At 41.4% G+C, this 15,479-nt stretch overlaps 1 protein-coding gene across 1 annotated transcript in view; it reads right to left on the bottom strand.

Annotated features, from left to right (window-relative positions):
* The window catches only part of RGSL1 (regulator of G protein signaling like 1), a 1,267,980-nt gene that overhangs the window by 18,202 nt on the left and 1,234,299 nt on the right, over positions 1 to 15,479 (bottom strand). The window contains exon 19 of the mRNA XM_044086788.1: positions 13,730 to 13,796. Within this exon, the coding sequence (XP_043942723.1) occupies positions 13,730 to 13,796 (67 nt within the window). The remainder of the gene's footprint in view (positions 1 to 13,729; positions 13,797 to 15,479) is intronic.

The following is a 15,479-nucleotide window of genomic DNA, read 5'->3' as shown; positions in this document are numbered from 1 at the left end:
TGACACACACTATGAACATCTGTGCATATGTGGCTGGAAAGTACTTCAGGGCTACATCAGATATATCGAGGCACTGGAATTGTGACTTGAGCAGCTCAAACACACGGTCTATGATGTTCCTAGTTTGTGCGTGTGCCTCATTATGATGTTCTTCAGTAGGTGTGTGTGTGTGCATTTCTATTGGGTGTCATCATCCATGGTTCCAGTGCATAGTCAGCATCCCCCAGTAGATGGCCATATGGGATTGCTCCCCCCAGAAAATATCCGGTAGAGCTGTGATGTGTGCCAGATATGGGAGTGGTGATGACTGCCAGGGCTGCCAGCACACACATTCATGATAATGCCCTGGGCATTGCACACGACCTGGCAGTTGATGGAGCGATACTGCTTGTGGTTGATGTAGACTCTACCATCCTCATCAGGTGGTGCTTTGATGTGTACATGAGTGCAGTCTATGTTACCCAGTACCTCAGGATAGTGTGCTACATGGTAGAAGAGTCTCATACTGCTGGCTCTCTCCTCAGAGGTGCAGGGTAAATAAATGTGCTCACTGGCATGTGTTAGCATGGCATCCAGGAACTGGTAGAGTACCCTGGATGCTGATGCTTGTGAGACCCCCATCATGTCCTCAGTTGGTCTTTGGAAAGTACCTGTAGCTAGTATCCTAAGGGCTACACATACCTTTGTTTTCACTGGGATGGGTTCCTCTCTGTTGGCTTTGGGTCTGAGTTGAGGGCGGCCGTGCTCAGTGAGTTCTTGTAGTATGTCCCTGCCCACCCTGTAGCGGTCTACAATCTCCAGCTCATGTAGCTCCTGGAAGGTTACCCTGGGCCTGAACACTCTTCTCCTTCTCAGTCTAGACCTGCTGTCAGCAGCAGCATCAGCACTGACCTCAGCATCTAGCACATACAGATGCAGTAGAGCTGCAGCAGCCCCTATCATTGTTTTAGTTAGAAATCTCACATTTGTACTCCACTGGGGCAGACTTTGGGGGGGTGAAATCAGATTGTAGGGTGTATGCAACTTTTATAGTTCTCTGCTGTAGGTGCAGCCTGTGTGATTGGCTACCTATGATGCATTCCATCTGCCAAGTACATCATTAAGAGTTTTAATGGCTCAGTTTAAGTGGTACAGGAGTCATCAGTAATTTGGGTTTCCCAGCCAAGTATCCTCCCCCCCACTAAGCACTGCAGTGCTGTGCGCAAACCCGTGCCACAGATATAAACAATACTGAGCACTAGAGGACACACCCCCATGGACTGGCATGCTCAGCACAGCTGAGCACCACGCAAACATGCTCAAACCCACTCAAACACGTGCCCCAAGGGTAAACAATGCTTAGTAGCACTGGAGGCAACCCCCTACTCAGCTCAGTGGCACGCCACCCAAATGGGTGCTGTTGAGCTCCAATGAGCTTAAACAGATGCAGACACACCCCTTTTGATGTCAGCTACCTCTTTTGCAGACACCAACACAGTTCTGGCCCTACATGGATGGGATTTGCAGCCACAGATACCCATTTTTGCTATTCAGTAAACCCAGCACATTTGCATACAGATACATGCTTAATACCTGGAAACTACACGGTTCCAGGGCCTGCCTCCTTAGCAACCACAGCAGTCTACCATTGTACATACTTCATGCCGGGTCTTATTATGCATTATTGTTACATAATTATTTTTCTTCCTTTTTACAATTTTTTTTTCCCATAATAGCATGTTTGCGCACTGTTGCAGTCCATGTAAATGTAATATGGGTATTAAAAAAATATTTATTTTAAATTATTTTCCATTAGGTTTTAGAGACACAGGACACAGTTTTGCACATAGCTGTGTCTGCTATACTATTTCTATCCTTCAAACTGGGCTTTTACAGCCCGTGTTTTCTTTTTTTATTTCATGCATACGGAATTTTTCGTGTGCACTTTGGACGCCAACACAGGATCTACAGTACTGCCTATCTGCTTGTTGGATCACTCCAACACCCTCATTTGCATGCATTTCACCTGCTTGTGAGGTGATAAGGAGATAAGTTGCATGGTAATGAGAGAGGTGGCAAAGGCCAAGGATAAGGCGTATGATGAGTTGTATGAAAGGTTGGACACTAAGGAGGGAGAAAAGGACCTGTACCCATTGGCTAAACAGAGGGACCGAGCTAGTAAAGATGTGCAGCAGGTAAGGGTGATAAAGGATAATGAGGGAAACATACTCACAAGGGAAGAGAGTGTGTTGAGCAGATGGAAAGAGTACTTTGAGGGGCTGATGAATGAAGAGAATGAGACGTAGAGAAGGTTGGATGATGTGCGGATAGTGAATCATGAAGTGCAGTGGATTAGCAAGGAGGAAGTAAGTATAGCTATGAAGAGGATGAAGAATGGAAAGGCTGTTGGTCCAGATGACATACCTGTGGAAGCATGGAGGTGTTTAGGAGAAATGGCAGTCGAATTTTTAACTAAATTGTTTAGTGAAATCTTGGAAAGTGAAAGGATGCCTGAGGAATGGAGAAAAAGTATTCTGGTATCGATTTTTAAGAATAAGGGTGATGTGCAGAACTATAGTAACTACAGATGGATTAAATTGATCAGTCACAGCATCAAGTTATGGGAAAGAGTGGTGGAAGCTAGGTTAAGAAGAGAGGTGATGATTAGTGATCAGCTGTATGGTTTCATGCCAGGAAAGAGCACTACAGATGCGATGTTTACTCTGAGACTGTTGATGGAGAAGTACAGAGAAGGTCAGAAGGAGTTGCATTGTGTCTTTGTGGACTTAGAGAAAGCATATGACAGGGTGCCTAGAGAGGAGTTGTGGTATTGTATGAGGAAGTCGGAAGTGTCAGAGAAGTATGTAAGAGTGGTACAGGATATGTACGAGGGTAGTGTGACAGTGGCGAGGTCTGCGTTGGGAGTGATGGATGCGTTTAAGGTGGAGGTGGGATTACATCAAGGATCAGCTCTGAGCCCTTTCTTATTTGCAATGGTGATGGACAGGTTGACAGATGAGATCAGACAGGAATCCCCGTGGACTATGATGTTTGCAGATGACATTGTGATCTGTAGTGAGAGTAGGGAACAGGTGGAGGAGTCCCTGGAGAGGTGGAGATATGCTCTAGAGAGAAGAGGAATGAAAGTCAGCAGGACTAAGACAGAATATATGTGTGTGAATGAGAGGGAGGATAGAGGAATGGTGAGGATGCAAGCAGCAGAGATGGCGAAGGTGGATGAGATTAAATACTTGGGATCAACAGTTCACAGTAATGGTGAGTGTGAAAGAGAGGTGAAGAAGAGAGTACAGGCAGGATGGAGTGGGTGGAGAAGAGTGTCAGGAGTGATTTGTGACAGACGAGTACAATTAAGAGTGAAAGGGAAGGTCTACAAGAGGGTAGTGAGACCAGCTATGTTATATGGGTTGGAGATAGTGGCACTGACAAAAAGGCAGGAGTCAGAGCTGGACATGGCAGAGTTAAAGATGTTAAGATTTGCACTGGGTGTTATGAGGGTAGACAGGATTAGGAATAAGTATATTAGTGGGTCAGCCCAGGTTGGAAGGTTTGGAGACAAAGCCAGAGAGGCAAGATTACGTTGGTTTGGACATGTGCTGAGGAGTGATGCAGAGTATATTGTGAAAAAGATGCTAAGGATGAAGCTGCCAGGTAACTGGAAAAGAGGAAGGCCTAAGATAAGGTTTATGGATACTGTGAGAGAGGACATGCAGGTGGTTGGTGTGACAGAGCAGGATGCAGAGGACAGGAAGAAATGGAAACATATGATCCGCTGTGGCGACCCCTAACGGGAGCAGCCAAAAGAAGAAGATGAGGTGATTTGCATGCCATGGACACTTCCGTGTTCGCACGTTCGTTCATGCTCCTCAGCACTGTTTACTGGATCACACATCTGCTTACTTCCATGTAAGCACTGTGTCACTATGGCTACATGGAAAAGAAGTCCATGGAGGCTTTATTGAATCCCCCCCACACACACACACACACACACACACACACACACACACACACACACAATCTTTATAGCTTATGCCAAGTAATTTAATTTTAAACTATTTTTCAAAGATAGCTGGACTGAGACTAACCTCTTCTCTTCCAATATCCTCTCTTTCAATGTATTTATTTCAATACTTTCCATGCAGTCTGACATACAGGCATTCTTCTTTTTCTGTCCAGCAGAACCCACTGTTTGCACATTGTTTCACACAAGCAACTTTACTAATACATTTTCAGCACAAGCACCTGAACAAATCAGTTTGATATACAAATGACATATAATTTTTTAAAAACTCCAGCTAGCTATGCTGGCTTATATTACACATCCACTGCCCTACTTCTCCTGGCACAGCTGGCAATACCTCACATCATCACAGTCACTATAGCCTTAGGCTGAGACAGAATGAAAGGATGGCCTTGTAGAACCTGATCTAATTGAACCCACCACCAAAGGTACCTCCTGCATGCCTGAGTGATTTTTATTTTTGCTGACATGCATTGATAAAGGCTCAACCACTGTGTTGCTAGCATCCATTGAAAAATTCTCATATGAAATCTTGCTAGAGGAACTAAAATTATGGCTGATTACATTGACCCCAAGCTTGCAGGATCAATTGAGCTGAAATTTTGGTACTGTATATTATTTTCTTGACCTGGAATCTGATGGCCTGCACTCATGAGAGAGGTCACTGACACCATGATGAACATCATTTCTATGAATTCCAATGTTTGACTCTGTTGAAACTCGACTTATTATAATTTATGGTCATCTCCAGATAAGAAAAATTCCAGACTAGCTAATCTCTTGCTCTTATTAGTAGATGCTTGGTCAGGGCAGTAATGAGCCAGTTGTCTTAGTATGGAAACACTCAGAAGCCCTACAGTCTCAAGTGAGCTACTACCACTGCCATGCATTTGGTGAATACCCTGGGAGCTGTGGTGAGGACAAAGGGCAGTGCTCTGAACTAATGACTGGCTCCCAGCTGGATAAGTAAATACCTTCTGGATTGTCTGTTTATGTGATAGTATGCATCTTGAAGGTCTACCAAGTGCACCCAGTCGCCCTTTCCCAAAAAGGGCAGAATGGACTGAACCATGACCATCCAAAAATTTGTGTGTCAAACTGACTTGGTCAAGCCGCTGAGATCCAAAATTGGTCTCCAGACCCCTGTTTTCTTTGGCACTAAAAGGAATCCTGAGTAAGTTCCAGACTCTATCTGGTCTGGTGGGACCTCTTGGATGACTCTTTTTCTAGCAGCTTTAGTATTTCTAGTGCTGCTGCTTTTCTCTGACTGGGTGGAACATCCAGAAATTTGCATACAGATGGAGGTGGAAGGGAAAGGGAATTATATAACCTCTGGAAATAATCCTATGCATACAAGTATCTTTGTTATGTCTAGCCAAGCTCTCTGGTGCCGGGATAATCAATCCCTGATTGCCTCCAGAGGGGCCTGTCATTGAAAGAATCTCTGGACCCTTGGTTCTATGGACCTCCTCTGTCATATGGGCATCATCGTCCATTTGAGTTCCCCCCCTTGCCCCTGGGGGAACTATCTTCACATGGATCTTGGAAAGGACCGTGGGACTTCTGAACCACATTTCTCGACAAACTCGTTGGTTCCTAGAAAAGGATTTTTGAGGGGTCGAAAAATGTATGCCCACTGCAGAAAGAGTCTTTCCATCTTTTTCACACCTGGAGAGAATATCCTTCAGTTTTGGCCCAAACAACGAGCTGCCATCAAAGGATGCATTGACAAATGAGGACTTGAAGGGCTCCGCAAAATCACGCAAGCACATCCAGGTATGTCTCTTCATGGGAATGCCTGAACCCACCACCCTTAACGCACCTTCAGCTGCATGTGAGTAAGCCTCATAGATAAAGTTGAAATAGATTGAAGGATAGCCAACTATAAAGCCACAGATGATTAGCAGCAGTGGTGCCTGAAAAGGATTTTGAAAATTCCTTGATTAAGTCCCTTTGCAATCTCATAAAGTGTGCCAAGCAGTTCATCAACCCAAGGGCAAAGGCTGTTGAAACATACACATGCTTCCCAAATCTGTCCAATGCCCTAGACTTCCTGTTGAGGGAATGGACAGAGGAACTCTACTCACCAAGTTCCTTCTTGGTGGCCTGAGCAGCCACGTGCTCTGGATTTTGCAGAACCCTCTGCATTTGGGATTGATTTAAGTCACTGTTCCACTGTTCCACATTGAACAGCTGTGGCTCTGCTTTGTGAATTTTTACTGGCTTGTATATTGCAGTTATAGCCAATAGACACCCCAGTATATGAGCCAGTCAAATAAGTTACTTCTTCAAGAATACAGTATGGCAATGGTAAAAGCACTTATACACTCACATTTCTGGAAGTTTAAAAACAAAAAGAAACCTCACTCTAAATGTCATTGCCAAAGACAAGTGTTCTCAAGACTTAGTGGAATGGATTATCATCCATTACATTGAGAGAACTTCGGAAGTTCTCGCAAGTACTTACATTAGTGGATTTAATTCCCTCTTCTGGCAAAAGGCTAACATTCTCTATTTTCAGCCCTAGTAATATAATAAGGCTTTTCGGAAACCATGCAGCTTTATGCTTTTGTAAACCAATTAGGTCAGTCTTATACGCATAACTTCCAGTAACTCCAAGAATAATTTTGAATAGCTCTGGGAGACGCTATTCATCTTGGCAAGTTTTGGAGCTTTCACCTCTTCAGCGATTAAAAACACACTTGAAAAATGCCATTCTTCTCATCAGGGGTGTAGCCAATATATTTTGGAATTGAATACCAGCTTCTAGATCTTCCAAGAAGCCATTAACGGTAAATTTGTATATTGTTTTATGTAAGCTATGTAGTCCAACCACAGAATTAATATTCTGAAGGTATATTAAAATTATTATATAAACCCTAACTAGATAGCATACATCTCAGTTGTAACTGTTTTGGAGATACTTTTAGGTTTGATTTACCTCATCACATGGTGTACCTACTGTTGGGGGAATGACATTATTTTCAGGCTTGATTTACAATTTTACACGATTTTCTAAACCACTTCTGCCCATACAAATCTATTTCAGTGCTATTTAGTAGACAGGAGAACATCAGACAATGTGACTAGCAAACTGTACTATCATTAATTTAGAGAAAGAGGACCTACTTATTACATCTCCCTTTTTCAGAATCAAAAATATATTAGGCAGAGCCAGATCATAGTCAAATGGGACTCTTGGCAGGATACTGGACTACTGCCCCCATACCAGTATCCAATTACTTGGTTATCTCTCTTCAGTTATCATAAAACAGTATTCAGAGTTATCAGTGTGCATACTGTTTCTTTCTCTTTTTTTGTTTTTGTTTTGCTCCTATAATGATCACAGAGATTTAAAACCGTTGCTTCAAATCTTACATCAAAAACAATAACACCCATTTGCTAAACAAAGTAAGCAAAACAGTGTCACACCGGACAGACTTAGCATGAACAACAGTAAACAACTCTTCCCTTGAAAAAAACATTTAATAAAAATGCATCTTCCAGTCCCTTAAATAACAAGACGTGATGGGACTCATCATCAAACACATGTAGTGAAGTGCTAATTAGCATCTGTGTGTAGGGTGTAGGAATTTAAAAGTCAAATCTGCAAAGCATTTGCTAACAGCTTGGGGCAGCCTACTAGATGCAAGTGTCCCTTTTCACTGGCAGCCGATGATCTGAGGATTGAAGTCACTAAATAATGACATACATTTGAGTTTCAGACTTCAAATCTTTCAGAAAGTGTATGTTAAAACAAGCCCTGTTACTCTAGCAACTTTCTTAAGTTTATAAGAGCATATTTAAAATAAGTCCCTAATTTTGGACCTTTGTCCCCCGATTTTGTTTGTTTAAGGCTTCTTTTGTTTCTTGATCAGCCTGGTTCCTATAAGGGATACGAGTGTAAAGGGATGGTTTTAAAATTGTCTAGGTAAGTGGGCTCCAGTTTAATGAATATAGGGGACAGTACATAGTAAGTTCATTTTTTGCAATAGATGCATTGCTGAAAACTTAAAACTTTGCATTGCTGCTGTTTTATCTAGTGCCTGATATTCAATAGTGTAGCTAGGCATAATCAATCTACTCAAATGAATACATTCACTAGCTTAACACTTTTTGCAGAAAGCCCACTTCAACCAGGTCCCATGGAACTGGTGGGTTTTTGCGCAGTGTGAAAATAGGGTGTTCCACATTTTGGCTGTTTGTCACACATTGCTAGGGTCTGTGTTCCACACTGGCCTCTTAAGAGGTTAAGACATATGTTGGTGGCTTCCACCATGACCATAACATCTACTCCAGAACTCCCTACCTACAGGTGGATCCAGAATCTGATCTGGCCTCTTAGGGACTGGCTCAACCGAGTCAGGCTCCTTCCACACCTGCCTAGAGATCAAGTCAATGAGCTCATCGGTGGGCGGAGTAAACCAGAAGGTAGATGGGCCAGCTCTAAAGGCTTCCAGAAATACTTATTCCTTCATTGAAGGGTTATTGGAGGACCAACCTCCTCTCTGCTTAAGGATCTCAAGGATGTTGCCGAATAAAAAACCTTCAGGAGGTGATCTTGGCAACCCTTCTCTTTCATTGAAATCAGTATCCTTGGTGATTGACTACTGAGAGGAGTCAAAGTGCCTCCTCTTGCACTTCCTCTTCCTAGGGACTTCCTCGGTGGGATGCTCTGATAAAGTATCAGAAGAGATCATAGAACCTGCTGGGTGATCTGGAGACTTTGAGCTGGCTGTCCCTGTAGTGTAGAATAATGTAGCTTAAGGCAAAGAGACATCTGGGATCCAGATGGAAGATCCAAGGGGTAGGATTCATCTGTCCTACCAGAGCAGAAAACACTCTCTTCACTATGTCAAAGGTAGATCACTCCAGGGAGAAGGAAGACAATTGAGCTAAGAAGGGTCCCTTCTGCCCCAAAAGTAATCTACCTGAGACTGAAGCTGGAGGTGAGCTGTCCAATGCCAAGGCTCCAAGAGGCAGAGACAGCTCAGAAAATTTTATAGTCGACTTCAACGCCTCAGATCTAACAAGGACTCTTTGGCTACAACTGTCATCCAGATCTGAAAATGTCAGGTGCATTCTGAGAGAGCTTCGGATCTGAAGATAAAAATATATTTGGATCCAAACCAGACAGTCCCGGAAGGTTTGGATCTGAGAAGGAGCCACCATAGGCTGTGTGGTAGACGGACGAGCTTCCTGACCCAAAGTGGTAGGAGTCGGGAGAACACACATCTGTATCTGTGCCAAGAGGAATCTCATCATTCTGTCCACATCTTCTTCAGTCAAACTCTTGGAAGAATGGGATGAGGTGAGGGAAGGTGACTTACAGCACCATCTTTATAAGAAGGGGAAGGTACTCTGGAAGGTACCAGATCCAGGAAGGTGAATACTTAGTCATGGGCAACATTCTTAGGTCCAAAGAGGTAGGATCCATGGAAAGTTTAGTCTGATCTCTTGGAGGTCATATTGCTGCAGACCGGATCTGACTTGTGCTTCTTTTTCTTCGGCTCCAAAGACAACAGAGTCAATGATACAGAAGGCTTCAGAGACTTGGTAGAAGGCTCCTTAGATTTTGTTGTGGGGGATTGAGCCCCAGCAACAGCTTCACCAAAAGAAGAAGGAAGCAAACCTTTCAACATTAATTTGTTCTTCCTGTCCACAGTTGCTCACAGATTAAAATTCTTGCAAATGGAGCAGTCATTTTGGAGGTGGTTTGGGCCCAAGCAGTAAACACATAAGGTATGGGCATCAGACAAGGGCAATTTGTGCCCGCACTTCTTGCATTTTTTTGAAACCTGAAAGTTCTTTATCAGGCATACTGTAAGAATAATAGAAACTAGTGAGAAACAGTTAATATAAAAAAAAAAAGAAAAGAAAAGAAAGAAAAAGATACCAACTATGGTATTGAGAAATACACAAAAGTGTTAAAGTATAGAAAAATGAGTACAACCGATACCAACTATGGTATACAAGAACTATACAAAGTGTAATGAGAAGGGTGAAAGACTAATAACAGATTAATATAAAGAAATTAAGTGGAAACACCTACTGTATTTGAAGAAATAACTCGAGAGCTCAGGCTGACCACATCTATTTGCGAAAGAGGCAAATGAGATCTGAGCTATGTTAGCGGTTGGTGCATTATGGGTAAGGGAGGGACTTGAGAACTTTTTGGTGGCTACAAGCTAAAATAACGGCTGAGTTGGATCTGAGGATAGGATCTGAACCCAACAGTTAAGGACAGAATGAAAACTGACAACATCAGATATACTGTTTTTGAGTTTTTACATATGTTCTACTTTTTAAATGGCCAATTATATGAGTCTGATCATATCAAATTCAACTGTTTAAAAAGTCAACCAAATGACAGAGATCCATTTAACTCTGCATCCATGAATATACTAAACAGTCACACTCCCATTAGAACTAAAATAATTAAAACCATCCCTGCTCCCTAGCTGTCTAAAGATACAAAAAATTAATGAAAAAACAAGATGATGCATGGAAAACATGGAGGAAGTACAGTACTATCTCCAGTCTTCAATTATACAAAGAACTAAGAAATGATACCACATACAAGATCAAACCTGAGAAAAAGGACTACCATACTAGACTAGAAACTGAGACCCAAACTAACCCAAAAGCCTTCTGGTCAGTCATAAATCATCTCCTAAATTTAGGTCAATCAGTACAGCCCACCCCATGTTTAATTAACCAAACAAATAGTATTACTAACCAATTCAACACTCATTTTTTACAGTTACCTCTTTTATTAACACCCCACCCCTACAACCACTCCCACCATAAAACCACAAAGTAGCCAAAAGATCTTTACCTACCAACCAGTACCTACTGCTACGATCAAGAAGTTGCTCCTTAAACCCAAACCTACCACCCTATCTCCAGATAAAATACCAGCTGAATATATTACCTAGCAGCAGAAGCCTTATCCTACCCAATCCTAACAATTTGGTTAATTTTAGAAGGATAAGTTCCCACACTTTGGAAAAATCATATCTTACCTCTGCACAAGGGAGGAAAATCCAATGACTTTTCTAACTATAGACCTATATTTAGCTTATACTCCTCTGTCAAAGATACAAGAAAAGTGTATTCCCAGATAAGTGCTCAACTTTATTACAAACAAAACCTTCTCACCCCAACCCAGCATGGCTACCACCCACAACACAAAACTACAACTGCACTTCTAAACTTTATCAGTACAGTCCACCAGAGTAGGAATAATGTTGATTCAGTCTGAGCAATATTCTTGGATCTGTCCAAGGAATTTGACACCGAATCCAATCAGAAACTATTACTTAAACTATCTTCATTAGACTTGGTCTCATCATCATTATCCTGATTTCATAGCTCCCTCTCAAAAAGGATGCAGGCAGTGAAATGTGAAAAAAACATATCTCCAACATTCTCCCTGTAGCAGTTGGAGTTCCCAAGCCTCAATATTAGGTCCTCTGCTAGTCAATATCTTCACCAATTATCTTCACGCTGCAACTAAACATGCATCCATCACATAGTATGCAGATGACTTTACCCTCATCTGTTCTGCAAACAATCTAGAAAAACTGCAACATCTAAGTCAGGAATACTTTAATTCTGTTGAGGCATGACTAACAGTCTCACAGTTAAGATTATATCCCCAAAAACAAAACTGAACCTATTCACCAAAAAGCAGCAAGCAACCCACAAGCATCAATTTACCATCACCTCCTCTAATAATACTGCAATAGATCTAGTAACCAACACCAAACTATTAAGAGTCATCATTGATGACAGTCTGAAATTCAACCATCACATTAAATGGGGAATAATGAGAACTTACCAAAAACTAGTGACCCTCTATAAGATCTAACTGTACTTAACAAAAAAAGAGAGAGAGAAACAACCACATCTTCTTTCCTTCTCTTTACCCTTCTTTATTTCACCCAAATACTCATCAACTGCATTCCATCTCACTCACCATACCCTCCTCATTAGACCAGTGTTACAAAACAGCCAAATTCACATCAAATCACAGCTACCAAGCTCACCACTGTATACCCCAAAAACAACTTCAGTGGCTCGAGCTACAACATTCTCTAACTCACTCACAATTGGTGACTACCCACAAAATCCTAGACCTCCCTGAAAAGTGGCAAAGTCTAATTAACATGCTCCTGCAGTATAATCCCACCAGTCCACTACTGTCAACTGACAAGCTGTTATTGACTGCAAGCAAGTCCAGCAACTCTGCTGGAGACACACTGTACTCCTCCTGTACCTCAAAAATGTTGAACTTTATACCGCGAGCTCTTAGACAAACTGAAAACGCTAAATTGTTCAAAAATCAGCTAAAGCAATATCTATTTGATGCAGCTCATCTCCAGTCCTGGTGATGTCCTTACCCTAAATCTGCCTATAACTTCCTACAACTCAAACTTTTTTAGTCAAGCTCATTCATGTCCTTTTATCTGCTCTATTCTCCCCCCTTATCAGCTTCTACTTCATTCTCCTTGTCATCTCTAACTACCACAACTCCTAATATAGCCTGTAAAACATACTGGACAGTGTATATCTAAATTTCAATCTTGTGAATAATTTTAAGCTACTATTCTTTTTTATGTTTCTGTAACATTTTGTTTTAAATATCTGTATGATATCTGTCTAACCTGTAACTACTGTGAAGCTTTTCTTCCAATGCCTCCTGTGAAAAGAGGCATATGTTTGCCCAGTCAGACTGTCCTGGTAACAAATACAGTAAATAAATAAATATGCACATTTTGATGCTTTAAATCTCTGGTGAGTTTTCACTGAAGTCTAACTCAACAGCCTTCAGTCTTTCATCCATTCCTTCACTGGCAAAGTTATCTGCATCATATCTTTCAGAAGTAGCCACTAGGTCACGGTGGTCTGAACATTGGCTTTAGGTGGTGCACACTGCTGATGTGACTCCATGACTCTATGTACAAGTGGGAAAAAGGGGTTTGATGCCATTCCTGATATCTTTGAGATGTGGGAGAAATCTGAATTTCACAAAACAAACCCAAAAGGACACAGAAAGAGCATACTGACACCCCACTGAAGGTACTCTACTCAGGAATCCAACTGGAGAACCAACCACTGTGATGCAGCAGTGCTAACCACTGCAGCACTGTGCACCACTGTGCCATCCACTTAGCAAATTAAATACATCAATTCACACTTCGTTTAATTAATTCTAAACAGCCTAGCCTAAAAAAGATACTATTTCAAAAATATAGATAGAAATAAAATTGCAAAATTTAAGAATATTAACCTGCAAATATTTTAGTGCTTGCCATTTCTCAAAAACATTTGCAAGCAAAAGGCTATCATATCCCAATAACTAAGTCTGGCACTTAAGCTAACAAATGTCAAAAACGGGATTTCGCCAGAAATTTAGCAGTGTACTTCTGAAGAAGCAAAGTTCAATCTTAGGATACTGACAGGGATTTCAAACATACATATCCAGAAAATTCATCTTCTATAACATAGTCTGAAGACTGTCTTTCTATGGTCTAAAGGAAGTATCATGGGGTTTGCAAAGCAAATCTTAAAAGTCAAGAAATCCAATAAATGGGTTCTGTAAAATATTTCATTTAATGAGTCTATATGGCATTTCCCCCTTACATGCAATCAGCGTGACTTTACACCTTAACATCAGTGGTGATTACAGAATTAACATGTACATACCAAGACAGGGCAGGTGAAGATGAGAAAGATCCACGATATCTCTCAACAGAAAAACTGCTATTGGACACTAAAAGACAGAAACACATAGTTAAATGTCAACTTACTTCAAACTTTTCTATACGTGCACATCTTTACTTTTTTAACTTACAAAGAACACATTAGAGATAAAAAATAATTACTCCACTGCTTAAAAAAAAGATATGATAGTCAATAACGATAAACAATGTATCACAGATAGCACCTGTTTGCCATACGTTGCAGAACCAATGTGTGACATTTTAACTTTGATTACCTGGGTCTGCAAACAAAAGTGGAAGTCAGGATTTATGTAGTGTGTATCCAACAAGGGAAGGAGTCATTTCTTGACATTTTACTGATGTCGGTGGGGGTAGGTTACAACTTCACGGCAGAAAGTGCCCTTTCATAGTCATGCAGTTACTGGAAGAAGAGCATTTCTTGTATAATGATGGGATCTTGGTCCCCATACATTTTGACTGCCTTGTGTCATCAGCAAACTATGAACAGTCACATCCTTTGAGCTTCTGCTGTGGAGCTGTACTTCTATGTAATGCATAGTTAAAGCTGTCAGAATAAAAAAAAAACAAAAAGAAAGAAAAAATAAAATAAAAGAGTGATTCCAGGCACATGCTTTATGTATGGTCAAGAGCAGAAGACAGACAAGTTTGTCAGGTCTAGCCACTGAATGAAATACGGCAGAGCTATTATTTTACACTTATTGAATTTTGTAGGAATAAAATACTAAGCATTAATTAGGAGGTGTGCTAATACTAAGCATCACAGCCCCCTCTAAGGGGTTTGTACACTTAGTGCACTTTCAGACAGAGGGAGAATGACAGGGCCTGATATCAGATTTATCTCAGTGGGTAAAGCTGCAAGTGCAAATATTAAAGGTAACAATACCAAAAATACGGGTTTAGATTTAAACATGTCTGTTAAAACATCTGTTAAAACATGGAAAATTAATTTAAGAATGTTTTTCAGTCATATAATACATTGCCAGCATCACAAAAAACACACACAGAGCTGTATGAGAAAAGAGGTTAAGTGCTCACCATGTCACTAGATCTTGGTCTTCCCTGTTAACCTCAACTGATGGTGTTATCCATCCATCTGGTAGATCTAACTGGGAACTTCAGCTTCTTCAGAGCTTGAGCACCCTCCCTCCTCCCATGATGTACCTGTCCTGCCCTGTAGCTCTCAGATTGAGTTTCGCAGCCTGAGAGAAAAACAGAAAGCTATAATTTCAGGTGGTGGACAAGGTTTGTCTACAAAATTTGTCCATAGTTGTGGAAATGTTAGAATATGGATGGGGAAGGTGAGTTGGTTGTCAAGGTGAATGGACTAGGGCTAACCATGACCCAGCGCAGCTGTAAGTACATAACATCTGTATCACAGGATATACCTTCCGTCCATCTCGACTGACAGGGAAGAATCCCCAGCTACCAAATTCCCTGGGTGGCATCCTGACAGGACACAACTAAGGAACATAGAGTTAAATAAATTAGGGCTGGAGCCTTAAACACGAAGGATCCCTACACCAAGAAAAGGAACAATCATCAGAGGTTAAACCAGACCTGGAAACTCTGAAATAAGGAGTTGGCACCAAGACATCTGCAATACTGACAGGATCTTATCGAATGTGTCGGACTCTGAGGAATTGCTACCAATATACCTGATTTTACTGCTGCCATGGGAGGATGCACCAGGAAAAGTAGTTGGATCCAATGCC

Source organism: Protopterus annectens, chromosome 10.part0 (genome assembly GCF_019279795.1).
Source record: "Protopterus annectens isolate FY-2018-M chromosome 10.part0, PAN1.0, whole genome shotgun sequence".
Taxonomy (NCBI): domain Eukaryota; kingdom Metazoa; phylum Chordata; order Ceratodontiformes; family Protopteridae; genus Protopterus; species Protopterus annectens.
Note: the sequence above shows the minus strand (reverse complement) of the source record. Positions and strands in the feature narration are given on the sequence as shown.